General features: G+C 36.6%; 1 protein-coding gene across 1 annotated transcript in view; it reads left to right on the forward strand.

Moving 5' to 3' along the window:
- The window catches only part of relt (RELT TNF receptor), a 28,448-nt gene extending 15,689 nt beyond the window's left edge, over window positions 1-12,759 (forward strand). The window contains exons 7-11 of the mRNA XM_052152443.1: window positions 6,880-6,960; window positions 7,055-7,133; window positions 9,550-9,780; window positions 9,941-10,111; window positions 12,539-12,759. Of these exons, the coding sequence (XP_052008403.1) occupies window positions 6,880-6,960; window positions 7,055-7,133; window positions 9,550-9,780; window positions 9,941-10,111; window positions 12,539-12,542 (566 nt within the window). The 3' untranslated portion in view covers window positions 12,543-12,759. The remainder of the gene's footprint in view (window positions 1-6,879; window positions 6,961-7,054; window positions 7,134-9,549; window positions 9,781-9,940; window positions 10,112-12,538) is intronic.
- The last annotated feature ends 4,536 nt before the right edge of the window (window positions 12,760-17,295 follow it).

Here is a 17,295-nt window from a genome sequence, read left to right on the forward strand (position 1 = left end):
CCCATATCAGTGATGACCCCTTAATAGACTTTTGTTTATATGCAGCAGAATATACTGTAATCTGCAATCTCTTAAAAATCATCTCAACTTCATAGTTAACGTGAGTCTAGTATTAAGAGCAACAGAGACCAAAGCATTTCACCAAAACCCATCTCCTTAGGGTTGGAAACCAGAGTGAAACTATATAAAACCACAGAGAACATGCGGACAGTAGAAACGTATCCTCCATTTGTGTCCATGTTTGAATAAGAGGGTGTAACTGCAGCCCTGTTCTGTAGAGTGTTCTCGCTATAGTAGCACAAAAATATGATGATTCTGGTTTTGCCTGTAAAGCGGGTAAGTCTCCAATAACTACTGTGTGAATCATGCGTCAATCATAACATGCTGAGGAGGTAGAGCAACAGAGCTTGAATTTGGGTACAGTCGGGATTTCATTTAATATAATATAATTTGGCAGATGCTTTTATCCAAAGTGACTTACAGTACATTCCCAGTATATAACAACGTGACCTAGCCAATGGAGATTGCCGCAATACCTGTTTTCATGGTACCAGTGACTTCTCCGATTAGTAGATCTTCCTTTAAGTTAATATGATTAGGTTAGGGTTAGGTGTTTTCTAATAAACCATCAATCTTGATGTGTCTTGACCAGGACTCCCTGGAAGAAGGGATTGTATTATCTCAATAGGACCTTCATGGATAATAAAGGATATAATAATAATAATCATCATCATCCAATTAAGCCATCTTTAGCTCGACTAGCATGTTGCTAGTAAGACAAGGTCACAGGCTGGAACCAAAACACACATACTCTTAAAGGAATATTCAGGGTTCAATGCAAGTTAGGCTCAGTTGTCAACATTTTTGGCATAATGTTGATTACCTCAACAACAACAAAAATCGACTCGTGCCTTCAAAATGTAAAGTGCCTCACAGAAGGGTTTCCAAAAGATTTTGGCTTTTTTAAAGAAAAGGAAGGAAAAGTTTAAATTATTTCCTGTGGTAGTCAATATTTATGCCGCAAATGTTGTCTATTGAGCTTAACTTGTATTGAAAACAGAAAAGGAATTGCATGAATATACTGTAAGTGGCTTTATAGATAATGCATATCTGGCTATACCATTGTTTAACAACCTCAGAGCTCCTGGTAGCTCTCTTGAAAGGTTTACCCATTATTACAAAGCATTCATTTTGCTTTGGAGATTTTGAAAGGTATATTTAAATCTGGAGCCCAGTGCTAGTTCTGCATCATTTGGCTGTGATATTTTGATATTTGCACTGTTCTCTAAGATGTATGTCCAGAAAAACCTGGTATAGACTTTTGGTAATTTAACTGCTTCGTTACCAGCAGAGTTGTTCACAAGCTGTGCACACAGGTGCTACCCTTGTGAAAAAGTAATATACTTAAGCACACTTTTTTCTTGGGTGCTTCAGTATTGCTGGCAGGCTATAAATTGGTATACTTAAAGTCTGCTAAATTGGAACAACTCATTTTGTGCTTAATGCACTTAAGTTTGCTGAAAGCAGTGCTGTGGTGCAACTAAAGATGTAAGTATACTTGGTTGTACTGAAAGGAAATTATTTCAAGTATACTTTGAATATCTACCCTTTATTTAATTTTTGAAACTCAATGTGAACTTGTCATGTATGTTGGTGACATAACAGTTGCAACTCCATTACACTGTAAGAGTGATGGACATACATTAAAGTTATACTGATAATATAATTCTGGCCCACACCACAACTGAATTTCGGCTGGCGTTAATATATGTACTTCTGGCACTTGTATTAATAATATTATAGCATGGATATTACTGGGAAGAAAGTTGGAGGCCCAATTATTGTGAATCTGATAAACAATGATGATAAAACTGTCTCAAAGCAACACTAATCTCACCCAGGGCAACTTAAAAATAACCCCTTTTCATAAAATAAAACAACATATTTAACATTAAGTTGAACTCAAAACAAAACTAAAACCTCAATTACCTTTATATGTTAGTTAATATAACCCCCAAACAGTCCCCAAAACCTGCACAGGCCTTTCTCATTAATTGTGCATGCACAACAGCCAATAGAAAGTTCCCAAAAAGAAACATCAACAGACATTCCAGTATATTCCTGTAAAGGACTTTATTTCTATGTAGTTTTAACACCTGACATTTGATTCAAATAGGTAAACGTGCCATTTTGCCCTTTGCACAAAGAAAAGTGAAAAAATGCAGAAGTCTGTTTGGTCCATCTAATCACTGATCTACAAAGGGCCCTGGCCGACAGTGGCTAACTTGAGGCTAGTAGCCAGAAATTAATAAAAGTGGATGAGGGCGTGCTGCTAGCTAGATGTAACTGCCATTCTGTGTTATTTGTAGACATGTGTAGAACCATAAGGAGATGCTCTACACTATTATAAGTCCAGATGTTTATGTGGGTAGTTATAACTTACATGATGTGACTTGCATTATAATTGTAGAATGACCCTATGCTGTTTGCACAATGTTAACAAGAAAATTAACAGTTTTACATTCTCTGTTGGTTTTAAGTTTATTCTTTTTTCAAGAGAGAAATGTATTCACAGTAAAAACAAGATTGATATGGAAGAGCAGTCATAATGTCAGCAGCATTAGACAAAGTAGAATAATGAACAAATATTGCTTTGTATCCTATTATTGGGAATGAGGAAATTACTTTAACCCTTACCTCTTCAAGTCACACATTGTCAAATGCAACATGTTGCTTTAAAAATAAAACACAGGGCATAGTGTACTTGTGTAATGTTGTTGAATGCAGACACAAACAAAAAAAGACTGTCTGATTGAGACTTAAATATATACATAAAGAGGGGGAACCCATATATAAGATCCTGCAGTTGAACCAGTTCACTGTTCCAGTAGTGTCATCATCAATGGCTATACAGACAGCTTTTCATTTTGTTGAAAAAAAAACAATGTTTGAGCAACGGTTTGTGTGAACTAAAAATAATGACATAGCCAGTCTCTTTCTATGGTAGTTTAATTGCGGCAACATCTGAACTGTGTAAAGGGACAGTTTTTACTAATATTTACGTATGTAGATAAATAACTAATCACCATGATTTTGACAATCTTGGAAGCTGGTCTGGTATAAATTGGGTGTACAACACACTCTGTATACTGACTACTTAAAGGAACAATATGTATCATTGACATCAAGCGTTTAAAATTGGTACTAAAGTCCAAATTCAAAATATTGCAGAGAGTTGTCTCCCCCGCTCCCTCATCCCCAGACTCGAAGCTCACGCAGGTTGTCAGATTAAGGACACGCAACAGCAATGAGCAAACTGACAATGGCATTGATAGCTAGATGTATTGCTGGCTTCCATGGCTGCAGCACGCTGAGTTTGCCCACTAACTTGTTTCAAATCTGGCAACCTGGGGTGTCTAAATATTATTGGGAATTGGCCGGTGGGCGGGATCACACAGGCCATAAACAAAAATCCCAGCCTGGAACGGACAAGTAGAATATACTGGCTGTAGCATTGTTTTCAGGGAAGACAGTATTTCAACTTAGCATTTTTCTTAAATCTCTGATAACATATTATGATAATTTTATGCTTTAGTACAGTAAATATATTACATATTGCACCTTTAATATTGATGACGTCACAACCAGCCTGTTTGATTTCAATGGATTGCAGGTAAATATCCCACTTCACCAAAAGCTCTGTCTTCTATAAAGTGTCCTGTTACTGGTTTAAAGAGTGAGAAACCACTTAAAACGATTCGGTTTGTGTGCAAGCCATAGACAGGCATCACTAGTTCTCATTCTAAATGTGGTGCCTTAGGCAAATGCCTGCTGGAACTCCTCTGTTGAGTGTTTTTTCTCACTTGTGTTATGTTGTTAGCCCCAATGCAACTCAGGGAACTGTACATGCTGTAAAATGTAGCTTCCCTTGTGTCTATCTCTGTCGTTCCTCATCTATCTTTGCACAGCATGAAACTCCCTCTTTATCCACTTTCCTTCAATTAATAATTCAGTCTGTTCTCTGCTTGTAAATGTTCTCAGCACAATGTTGACTAGTTCTGACTTGGTCAATGTGAGCAATCCAGTGTCATAACTATGACCTAAACAAACCCTTTAGCACACTACTAAAACACTGCTAGACTGCCAAGTTCATATCGACTTAAATATGGCCTTTATTTAATTGTTTTTAAATACTCAATAAGAATAAAATCTTGTTACATCATACACCATTTATGTTAGAAATCTTGGGAACATGATGAATTCATCATCACAAGTTATGTGGTGTTTTAATAATGAAAGCTAGAGGGTGTTTTGAAAGCTTGTGGTGTGTGTGTTTGGTTTGAATCCAGGACACTCTACAACAGGTGAGGGAATCCAGAGGAACAAATGATGATATCGTCATTGCAGTGTAGCATAAAATACGGCATGCCAATCACTGTCTCTTTCTACCACTCTGTTTACGTCAGCGTTCCTTCTCAATTTCTAGCTCCAAATGCACAAAAATGTCTTTCCTTGACACTTTCAAAAGTAGATGATTACGCAGTGCTTCACATTTACACTTTGAGCTGCTGTATTTCATAGTGTAACAGTAAACTGATATGTTCTAATTGCACATCCCAGATGTGAATTGAATCACCAAGACTCTTTCAGGTGATGGGGTAATGTGTAATGGGTGTTACAGCATTCAGATATCAGCTTGACATTGGATGGTTGGTTGGATGGATGGAACAGTATCTATTTGATCTCTTCAAACCACTGTACATGTGTATGAATGTACTATTCTGACAAATGGTCCTGGTTGATTAGAATAAAGCTGGGCTGCAGTGTTGACGTTTTTTCTGGTTGAATACAGCAGAGTGCTGAGTGAGCCGTTCTACTGTCCCCAGCAGCTTCACTGTGGAACTCTGGGAAATAGCCCATAGAGTTCCCTACACAGTGAGCGTCCTGTATCCAATAACAAAGGGAATGCGTAACAATAGAGATTTTTCAGGAGCTGATAGTTTAGCAGAATAACAAAATTTTCGTTGTGATATGAATTGTTGTGTGACGGCAATGACTCATAGTGAACTTCAGGTTTTTCTAACTCCTGTGGATTTTGAGAATGAGGAAATAATTGTGTCACAGAGCACTGCGGCTTTGCTGTGCTATTAAAATCTACTAAAAATAGCATTTAAGGACAGGGATGAGACACACCCACGGAAGAGTTTAAAGAACAGTTCACCCAAAAATTGTAATTCTCTCATTATTTACACACCTTTATGCCGTCTCAAACTCGCGTGACTTTTTTTTCTTCTGCGGAACACAAACAAAGATATTTTAATGGGGATATGATGTGAATATATTCATTCAATATAAGTCATTGGGGACCAACATGACCCATGTGGTGATAGTGTAAAGGGAGTTGCATTATTGTTCTCACTCAAAACTGATTGTATCGCTTCAGATTACCTTTATCCTGCCTTTATGTCCTCTTTGGAGCTTGGAAGTGTTGGACTCATGGACCTCCATTGATTTGTAAATTATGAGATAATTATTATTATTTTTGGGGTGAACTATTCCTTTAAAGCAATGCTTCTTCTTCATGTAATATTTGACACACCCTTGGGTGAATCAGAAAAACTGCCAAGAACCTGTTTGGGTTATATTTCTCCCCATTATAAAAAAAGAAAAAAGAAAGAAATATTAGAACACTGCAAAAAATTGTTTTTAAGTCAAGTATTTTTGTCTTGTTTTCCTATAAAATAAAATTAAAACATTCTTAAAATGTGATTTCTTTACTTGTGAATCATAATGGGATATGGTATTAAGTCTTGTTTTAAGATACATGTAAATTTGAACATTAGACTTAAAACAAGAAAAAATAAATATGCCAATGGGGTAAGCTAAATAAACTTGTTTTCCCTTTGAATTAAAGGATTAGTTCACCCCAAAATTTTAATTATCCCGTAATTTACTCACCCTCAAGCCATCCTAGGTGTAAATGACTTTCTTCTTTCAGCCAAACACAATCTGAGTTATATAAAAACATCTTGGCTGTTCCAAGCTTTATAATGGGAGTGAATGGTACCTTAGATTTTGAAGCCCATCAAAAAAGTAATCCATACGGCTCCAGGGGTTAATAAAGGCCTTCTGAAGCGAAGCGATGCGTTTTTGTGAGGAAAAAAATCCATATTTATAACTATAAATTATAATCAATGGCTTCTGGTAATGGCCGTCCGCGCGTTCACTAGCTTCCTCTGTTCTCTGCGCTTTTTTCACTTCTCACCGGAGCTTACGCTATGCCTACGTCATACGCTAAAACTCGACTCTCTAATGAACGCGTGGACGGCCGTATCACTTCGCTTCAGAAGGCATTTATTAACCGTATGGATTACTTTTTTGATGGATGGATGCGCTTTTTTTTGCTTAAAGATCACTCCCGTTATAAAGCTTGGAAGAGCCAGGATATTTTTTTATATAACTCAGATTGTATTTGGCTGAAAGAAGAAAGTCTTATACAACTAGGATGGCTTGAGAGTCAAAAAATTATGGGATAATTTTCATTTTTGGGTGAACTAACCCTTTTTAAGTGTATTTTTCTTACCCCACTGGCAAACAGTTTTTTCTTGTTTTAAGCATTTATCTCACTAAATTTGATCTCTTAAAAAAGACTTAAAATCCTATGCCAATTAGCTTGTCAAGTAAATAAACTCATTACTTTAATGGGATAAAATCTCATTCTCTCTAATATATATATAATGATAGTGTTTGTTGTACTGAATTTATTATTATCATTATTTAAAAAACAAATATATCCAGACAGGAGCATTTTCATTACTGTATTAATAATATAATATAAAACAATATATTAAAGTACTGTTTTCTCTCTGTTTTCCTTAGGAAACCTTTGTCCGTATGTTATCGATGACCCTAATGAAGACACGATCAGTGTTCTTGTTCGACTCATCACAGAGAAGAAAGGTGTGTGAGGTTTCTCGACACATTTGAATCACTCCTCACGTCACACTGCCTGTGAAAGTACTGAGTCTTATGTGTGTTTGTGTGTGTGTTAAAGAAAATGCAGCTGCTTTGGAAGAACTGTTGCTGGAATATGAGAATAAACAGATGGCTATGACCAAAAGCTCATCTATCAAGTAAGAACATACTGTATCAGACATATACACATCAACACTGATGTCAAACAATCTGAAAAAAATCACAGTAGCTTTTATTTTAAAGGCTAGATATCCTCTCCTATAGCGCTTTTTTCTCGTTACGTTCTTTACAAGTGCTCTGCCGTTTATGAAATGTATGTTGGTTTCAATGATGTCACAGATGTCACAGTCCACCATGAACACTGGGGATGGATGTAAGATTGAAAGTTATAATGCGTTAAACTAGTGGCCAATTTTGGACAGGAATGCAGCCAAATCACGGTTGTGATACAGGAAGCTTTCCAAGAGCTTCCATAAAGCTGCATCTCATTCTTGTTAATGCTTTAATGTAGAAATCGCTATAGTGTTAGAAGAGCTGATAGTGAGATATCGTGCCAGCGTTAAATTAGTTTACACCTGGTCTGTATCACTGACAGGCCAATAAATCATCCAGAAGGATGTGCTTTAGTCATTGTGAAAATGTGTAAATTTTTGTCCATCCAAAACTAATTAGCACTGATTAGTTCACATACATATTGAGTCTTGATATCCACCCTACATGACTCCTCCCATCCAGAGTCCCTCCCTTCCATAGTTCCATTGTGAGTATATCAGATGCAGCTGAGCTCGTGGCAGTTAAATACAGCAGATCTCTTGGCCTGCAAAAAAGGATCTTTTGATCTAAGCGGCTGGCACATTGTGTTATTTCGGCTGGCATGATTTGATGATGGCAGCAAACTGAGCCTGTGTGCCAGTACTGTCCCTTCTGTGCTGAGCAAAGGTCATTGTCCGAGTGACATCAAAGTAAACTAGGCAGGGGAGGAACTCTTGACTGTTATGATGTGTATGACGTTATAGAATGTATAGCTTTTATTCAGAACACTTATTGGGTAAGCCATGTTTAAAGGGATAGTTCACCCAAAACTGAACATTTTTCATTTACTCAGACTTATGCCATGCCAGATGTGTATGACTTTCTTTATTCTGATGAACACAAACAAAGCTTTTTAGGGGAGTATATCAGCTCTGAAGGTCCATACAATGAAAGTGAACAGTGGCCAGAACTTTGAAGCTGCAAAAAGCACATACAGGCAGCATAAAAATAATTAATTAGACTCCAGTGATTTAATGTCTTGTGAAGCAATCTAATCGGTTTTGGGTGAAAACAGACTAGGGCTGGGCGATAGGATAATGCAATCGGATATCGACGATGTCTTGCATAGATCCTGATGCTTATTGCGAACAGATGATGATCAACAATATCGGGAAATGGCAAAATCATGGATCTGGGAAGTCACCAAATATATTAAACAGTGGCCAGGGTGTGAAACCACCCGCCAAATGTGACGAGACTGAATCCAGTTCACAAGCTTCTCGTCCAAATGTATTTCATGCATGGGTCATTTTGCTCATCTACCCACAACAGGTGGGCAACCTGTCCCGAATTGAATTTAGAAATGTCTATTAATTAATGTTTTTAGTGTTTCAATAAATTAATTCAATTTTTAAAGCAAAATCTATAAAGCAAAACAATTCACTGACCCTCGGCTGGGGGATTGACGATGTAATATTTTTAAGGCAATTATCACAAAAGCCCAGCCCTAGAACAGCCCAAAATATAACTCCTTTTTCACTGTACATCTTGCCATTGCAGTTTCTAGGCACGATCATGATTTTAAGCTCGATTACACTTCCTAGTGCTTGACACATGCATTGATGGTGGTTGGAAGTGTAATAATAAAGCTGTAGAAATCATGATCGCCAAGGAGACTGCTGATGTCAAGATTTATTGAAAAACAAATTGTTATATTTTGGTCTGATCTCACCCAAAACCTATTTAGAAGACACAGATTAAACCACTGGAGTCTTTTGGATTACTTTTATGCTGCTTTTATGTGCTTTTTGGGGCTTCAAAGTTTTGGCCACCATTCACTTGCTTTTTATGGAGCAGATCTGAGATATTGTACTACAAATCTTGGTGTTCTGCAGAAGAAAGTCATACTCATCTGGGATGACTTTTCATTTTTGGGTGAAATATCCCTTTAAAGATGTTTAATAGCCAATATGCACACCTGTGAGCTCAGCACACATTAGCTGAATTCTTTATGAAGGTGCCAAGCTTGTATAAAGTTGCCCCAAAATGTATTTGAACACTTAAGTCATGCTTAAAAATGTGTGAATGTCACCACATTAGATAACAAAATATCAAAGCAAGTGGCATCTGCTAATAAATATGACTCCTGTTATTTCTTCTCTGGAACGCAAAATGAGAGGTTAGTCTCAGTCACCATTCACTTTCATTGCATCTTTTTTCCATACAATTAAAGTGCATGGGGAATGAAGCTGGTGAATTATACCAACTGGATATGATATCATATATCAGTGGTAAGTGTCTCTCTGTGTGTTTCTCTCTCAGGTTTCCGGCTCTTCCACCTTTCTCGCAGTTCCGCTCATTGCCACGGCTGTGTACCCATCAGCATCATTTGCACACTATAAATGGGCTGGCATCTCTTTCTGGGCTCTGCTGTTCCCGCTGCAGCCAGAAGAAATGGCCCGAACTGCTGCTGCCCGCCGATACGCACAAAAACCCCTCTAAGCTGGTCAAGAGCCCCTTGCCCGGAGATGTCACTGTACTGTCTGTTGGAAGGTGGGAATGGCATTTATATACAATTATAAAATAAAATATAAAATAAAGTCTAACTTAAAACTGCCCATTATTATTTCCTACTGAATATTTCACTTTGATTTGGCATTTTATTTAAGCCCTCCAAGTGCACTTCCTGAACTTTGAATTGTGTGAATTGCAGGTTCCAAGTTGCTCAGATCCCAGAAATGAAGTCCGCCTCCAAGGAAGTGACCCGGCCGGAATCAAGCGATACGGACTCTGTGGACAGTGGCCACACTGGGTCCGTGGAAGAGAGGTCCCTGCTGGGCGTGTCCTCTTCCTCTAACTCCACCTCCTCAAAGACAGACAGGAGGTGAGTCATTAAATATATTGAACAGGAAAATTCCTTTAAATATGGTCATGTCTGTGACTTCGCTTTTATGTTACTTCCTGTTGGCCTTGTTTGTGTTTTCAAGTTGTACTTTCCTCTTCCAAAGGTGTTTTTCAATCTTCATTGTTTAAAACCTTGTGTAACAGGTTAGAATAGGAAGTCTGATGCATTTGTTTGCAGTAAATGAATGGCTGACACACAGAATTCCCATCACATGTGTAGAGGAGGTGCGTTCAGTCCATTTAATGCAAATTACTTTAGTCAGTGTTACTATTTTGAGTGTGACACTTTTAAACCAGCCACGTTATTTTCCCCATCCAACTGAAATATGCCTATTTTATATCATTTGAGTGAATTTATTGCTATTAATTTTATTTGTTATAAATTAGCTACTCTTTAAAACATGCCCTAAAAGGAATTTACAGAGAAAAGGGACTGGAAGAAAATTAAAATAGTTCATGTTCCTTAAAGGGACAGTTCACACAAAAAAAGAAAATTCTCTCATCATTTACTCACCCTGATGTCATCCCAAATGTGTATGAATTTCTTTCTTCTGCTGAACACAAACTGATATTTTTAGAAGAATTTCTTAGCTCTGTAGGTCCACACAATGCAAGTGAATGGTGGCCAGAACTTTGAAGATCCAAAAAGCACATAAAGGCAGCATAAAAGTAATCCATAAGACACCAGTGGTTTAATATCAGTCGTCTGAAGTGATATGATCGGTGTGGGTGAGGAACAGATCAATATTTAAGTTCTTTTTTAATATACATTCTCCTCCCTGCCCAGTAAGGAAGAATCAGAATTGCCTAAAACAAAAGAAGAATGTGAAAGTGAAAGTTCAGTAGAGATTTTATTGTAAAAAGGACTTAAAATTGATCTATTTCTCACCCTTACCAACCTAATCACATGGTCTTCACTTCTGAAGATATGGATTAAACCACTGGAGTTGTATGCATTACATTTATGCTGCCTTTATGTGCTTTTTGGACCTTCTGGCCACTATTTACTTCCATTGTACGGACCTACAGAGCTGAGATGTTCTTTTAAAAATATCTGTTTGTGTTCAGCAGAAGAAAGAAATTCATACACATATGGGGTGGCGTGAGGGTGAGTAAATGATGAGAGAATTAGTATTTTGGGGGGTAACTATCCCTTTCAAAATGATAGCAAAAACCACAAATGGGGCAGGAAATTCACTTGCTTCAGGGGGAGGTCTGTTTTTGCAGTTCACCCTAAAGTGACTCTTGAGTCGGTTCGCCCTGTTTGTTATCTAAGCATTTGTAGGGCAGAGGGCTAATGGCTTCACATTGTATGTGGCTATCAATAGCTCCTGGGATTTACACACAGATACCTCAAGGTTTCCCTCCACAAATCATCTTTATAGCTGTTCTTGACATTTTAACCCTCAATGAGCCTGTGACATTTATAAATGACAACATACAATTGTTTTACACTTTTTTTTAACGTCACATGGGCTCTGGGTTTTTGTTTTCCAATCCTAGTTTAATTTTCCGTAATGTCGGTTACCAAGGCACATAAACAACATGGTAAGCCTATAAGTGTTGTGCATATTACCTCATTGTTTTAGTGATTAATGATAATGAATTAATAAAATATGATTGGCAATGAACAATCAACTTAAAATAAACATTCAAAATTAATTTCAAAGGGTTTTACGATGTGTTTTGGACACCTAGATGTAACAGGCCTTTAAAAGTACCATTTTTCATAAAAAATTAATAAAGTCCATTGATCGGTTTGTCAAATTAAACTGTCAATTTTCACAGTATACTACCATACTACTCTTTCTGCTTGTGCTGTATATAGATATGGTAAAAAAAATATTAAGAGTAATATAGCAGTATGCTATTCTGGACATTGTTTGGAGAAGTGCTTGAACACATACGTTGATTTTTTTTAACACATATTTTCAGAATGCGGCTTACTGAGAATTAAGTGTGTTTGTGTAGTGCTTCACTGATGAATGTCATGACAAATGTGAGAATCTGTTTTGGTGATATGTTGCCCTCCCCTCGATCTTTACATGTTCTGTAAGGGATGGCAAGTTTGTCCACTGGTTCAGTGAACTCGTACCAAGTCAAACAGGATGAAAAGAAATTGTCTAGCGCCCTATAGTGCCTGGACAAGTTACTGCACATTTGTTAAAGGGATAATTCTGTCTACATATGATCAAACTTTATGTTGTTTGATTTTCCCATGGGACACAAAAGGAGATATTAGGCAGAGTGTTAGCCTCAGTCACCATTAATATCTTGTTTCCAAGCAATTAAAGTTAATGGTGACAGAACTTTCGTTTTTGAGTGAACTGTCACTTTAATTAACAAATGTCTTTATTGTGTAGTGTAACTTAAACTTTACTCTCTCTCTGCCTTTTTTTTGTCTCAGATGAACATATGAAAGATTAGAGGAGGACATCCATTGAAGTGACACTACCTTCTGGGGAATGACATCATCAGTAGCCGACACATCAGGGCAGATATGTTGTGGGGATGTCAGTATTCATGCCCTTGGGGAGCCATGTATTCAAGACCTTTGGAAACATTTTTATTTATTGCATAAGTCATTGAACTATTTAATTTTATTTAAAAAAAAAAAAATAAATAAAATTTAAAAAACAATCAGATAATAGGAGACAGTAGGGCATTTACCATGTAAGGAGTCAAGGATGGGTGTCACCAAAGAGATCTTAAGTATGGCCTTCTCCACCATGTGGCTTAAAGCCTCTGCTGACAGAAGCCCCCTTTTCACTGATGCGAATGTCGCAGTTCGCCCCCTTGTGGCAGTCTTAATGAACTTTCAATATGTTTGCAAAACCACCTTTTCACCTGTAATGTTTCTGTTTGCATTCACTCTCTGTTTATTAACCATTATTGAGTGAATGACTGCCAATACTTTTGGAAAGAACATATTATGGATTTCCCAAGGCTACAGTGTTAAACAATTAAATTATTTATCTCTGAATTATTTCTATTTATTCAATACTGTCCAGCTGAGCAGGCGATAGTAGGTTTCACAAAATAACATTGACAATTATCAGTTGATGTTCTTAGTTTTGACAGGAATACATCACATCCGGATACTGTCTAGTCGTACAAGTTTAAATATTCCAACACAAAATTCAAATCGGATCCAAAAATCAAGTATCTACAGAGGGACTGATGACTTGCGGTCTGTTGTCTGACATTTGTCTTTAGCAAAGAAAAGGTGGTTTGACATGTTGCACAAACAAACAGCACTTAGAACAGTGACACATAGTTTAACATTAAGAAGTATTGGGAAACTCCGTTAGAGATCGCTTTGTCAATTAGTCAATTAGGTTTTGTGAAACTTTACTGTTTTTACTGTTTTACTGCTTTACCGAGTTGCATATTATGTGCAGTCATGGTCGAAAGTTTGCAAACACTTTATATTGTTACCAGGGACTAAAAACAAAATGTTTTTTGTTTTGGTTCGTTCTGAGCGAAAACTGTATTTTTTTAATTCTGGTTCAAAAGTCCCGCAGCCTCCTTTCCAAAAGGTTACTGGTTAGAACAAAATAAAAGGTTAATAACGTTCTTTTTAAAATAACAGTACTCTGAGCTAAGGGGTGGATGAAATACTAATTGCAGTGTTGCCAGATCTCGTAAGAGAAGCAAGCAATCTTGTCTGTAAAAACAAGTTCAAATAAGCCACTTGCCTAACCAAAATAAGCTAAATAAATTGCGATTTATCACAATAGAAATCATAACAAGTGTACAGTTAATTAACAGCACGTGTTTCATTTTTACGGGCAACATGAAGTGGTGTAGTTCCAAATATATAGTTTGATAAACCCTTTGGCTTTTTAGTTTCATGAAAAAATGAACGGAACAAAATTAACCGGTTATAACCAGTTTCCAGCATTTAAAAATAACATTTTCACTTCTGAACAATTGAAAATCATTTTGTTCTGGTTTTTGGTTCCATTCTGCTAAAAATGTCGTTCTTTTTCATTCCTTAAACCGTTTTAGTCCCTGATTGTTACAATGAAACAATTTATCCTTAGGCTCATATTTATAGCGGAAAGTGTATATTTTAGATATTGGTCACCGTTTCAAATCACATTTATTGCTTTCACTTGATAATTTTAAATGGTCATGTGATGGCGTGATCATTTTTGTAAAATTAGCTAAAAAAAATTATTAATTGTTTATTGATAAATTCATTTTTAAAAGTACAAATTTGCATGCATAATAATTATAATTATTACTACATGCATATGAATTGTTATAGTATACTGTTTAAAATAGAAGTTGACATGGTCAATGTCACAAATTTGCATACATTTGATGAGTGGCCTAGAAGTAGTACAGAATAAAAAGATAAATCATTTTTGACTAAACTCTCATAAAAATACTAATTAACGGATTGAAATTAAGAAACAAATCCCAAATCTTCAGTGTGGTTTCATACTTTTGGATCGCACTGCACACTGTACATACAATATGTTTTATTATTTTTAAATAAAACATATTTAACAAAGATGTTAGTATACCTATTTATTCCTTGAATATAAAAAAGCACATAATTCTTGTTAGAATGCTCATATGCTCCAATCTCAAAGAACATTTAAGGTGCCTCAGACTCACAATGCATCTTTACTATCAGTTAACAATATTAGTGCTGAGATTTCCTGTTCTGCAACCTTTCTGCAATTCATATCACTTGCTTTACCAAACGTGGACAATATTTATGCGATTTGCATCGTCATATTATGTGAGAGGCAAGAGATCTGTCTCTATTTGTGAAGCTCAAGTACATCTCCTTACACATTCCTCTCGCAGCTCTTTTCCATCATCAGTCGATAAGAGCGACTTTATCAGATATCATCCATTTACAGCAGTAGCAGTTTTTTTTAGGCCAATAAACTGAATTGGGCATTAAAAACGTGCAAAGTACTGCGGTCAGCCAAGGTCTGTCATGAGAGCAACTGCACACTTTTCAGTTCGGTTTAAGTGATTATGAGGCTTCTTGCAGTCGTAGCATCAAGATGCTACAAGAGCCATAGCATTTACTAACTGAAAGAGTCAAAGAGATGTTCACATGCCCGGGCTGACAAACATTCATATGCATTTATGCGTGTAGTGCTTTATGGATGCGCTTCACTTAGAACAGTGAAGGTACTCAAATTGTTCGGTTTTACGAAAATTTTGAGGTGAAATTCTCATTTAAAGTTTGATTATGGAAGTCATTTTTATAATTAATAATAATTATTTTCCCCATTTTGTCTTTATTTTATTTTTCTCCTTTTGGATTTTGAATTTAGATGTGAAGTAGAGACAGACAAATGCTAATCACAGTCTTATTTCTGATATTTAAAGTTCATGCACATTTTATATGAAATGAATTTTTTATACAATATACTGTACATTCATTGTTTGCAAAGTTCTGTTACACCTGTTTGTTAAGATACATTTGAACAAGCTGAAGGGTGAGAGAAACAATTCTGCTCTGCATTGTTGTTGCTTTTATTTATTATCATCCTAATGATATTTTTTCTTGATATTTATACTCTTAAAATAAAGAACTGTAATGCAGTCACTGAGATCTGAAAAATCATCTTTTAACTACACTTATTGACGTTAGCATCCCAATTCTGCGATGTGCTAAAAGTGTTTACTTTGCTAGTGACGGTAAAAAGTATAAACTTTTGCAATCAGACAGTATGTTAGTATTGGTACATACTACCACATCATAAATTGTCTTGATATTCTTTGTTGCATATGGTGTACGTTTGCATGTAAGCGTTTTTATATTTAAACAATTGTTGTGGCAACTTTGCCTCGCACTGCTCACTATTTTTTCTTTTAAAACATTTGTTAGTCTTTAACTACTATGTACTAACATTAAAATCCATTCAATACAATGGGTTAAATTCTCACAAGATTCAAATTTACTGCTAATAATGTTGAGGTACGGGCATGTTTAGGGGTAGGGTTTGGGGTAGGGATAGGTTTAGGATTAGGGTAAGGTTAACAATGTAACTTAAGTTATAATTCAATGCAGGTACTTTAAATGTAAGTACAATGCAACAACACTTGTGTACATTATAAGGACATTGTATTAAATGCATAAGTACATAGTGGTTAAGGACACCTAGTACACCGATCAGCCACAACATTAAAACCACCTGCCTAATATTGTGTAGGTCCCCCTCATGCCGCCGAAAAATAGCCAACCTGCATCTCAGAATCAACAAGAGATTTCCATCCATAGAACTGCCGCCAGTGGCGGATTAAGGCATTGGCGATATGGGCAGTCGTCCAGGGTGGCATCTTGCGGGAAGGGTGGCATGAGGCAGCGGCACCCTCCCCAAGAGATCAACTGTTACAGAAATACTCAAACCAGCCCATCCTTTTCTTCGTGCGACACGTGGGAATTGTGTTTTGAATTTTAGGTTCCAATGTTGTGAATTTTGTGTTAAAATGTGTAGCAGACAAGTCCTTTCATAATTACACATGCTATTTGACGTCATATGGAGAGAATAGGCTACATGGAATTTGTACACGAAAAAAAAAAACTAAAATGGGGTTAAATCGTGAAAAAATATATACATTTTCACAAACTATATATACAGTTAAGTGCAGAAGTTAGCATGTCCCTTTTGTTTTACACATTTTCACACCATTTACACCAATGTGTACAAATATAAGTGATAGATGATCACATTTTCAGAAGCTACATAACATAACGTTTAATCTAATTTACACAAATCATCCTGTTCAAAAGTTTGCATACCCTTGGTTCTTGCGTTGGCCTCTTGTGCATCAATAATTGTTTGCACCTTTTATAATAGTTGTGTATGAGTCCCTCAATTGTCCTAAGTATGAAAGCTGGATCTCAACATCACTACATGGGCTAAAGCACACAACTGGTAATCAGAAGGTCGCTGGTTCGATCCCCACAATCACCACCATTGTGTCCTTGAGCAAGGCACTTAACTCTAGGTTGCTCCGGGGGGATTGTCCCTGTAATAAGTGCACTGTAAGTCACTTTGGATAAAAGCGTCTGCCAAATGCATAAATGTAAAATGTAAATGTAAATCATGTAGGCCACTGTTGGGAAGCGCTCAACTGTGCAGAAGATGCTGAAAAGCAAAGACTGCATAGGACCTGGAGGATTTT

Source organism: Xyrauchen texanus, chromosome 21 (genome assembly GCF_025860055.1).
Source record: "Xyrauchen texanus isolate HMW12.3.18 chromosome 21, RBS_HiC_50CHRs, whole genome shotgun sequence".
Classification (NCBI taxonomy): Eukaryota; Metazoa; Chordata; class Actinopteri; order Cypriniformes; family Catostomidae; genus Xyrauchen; species Xyrauchen texanus.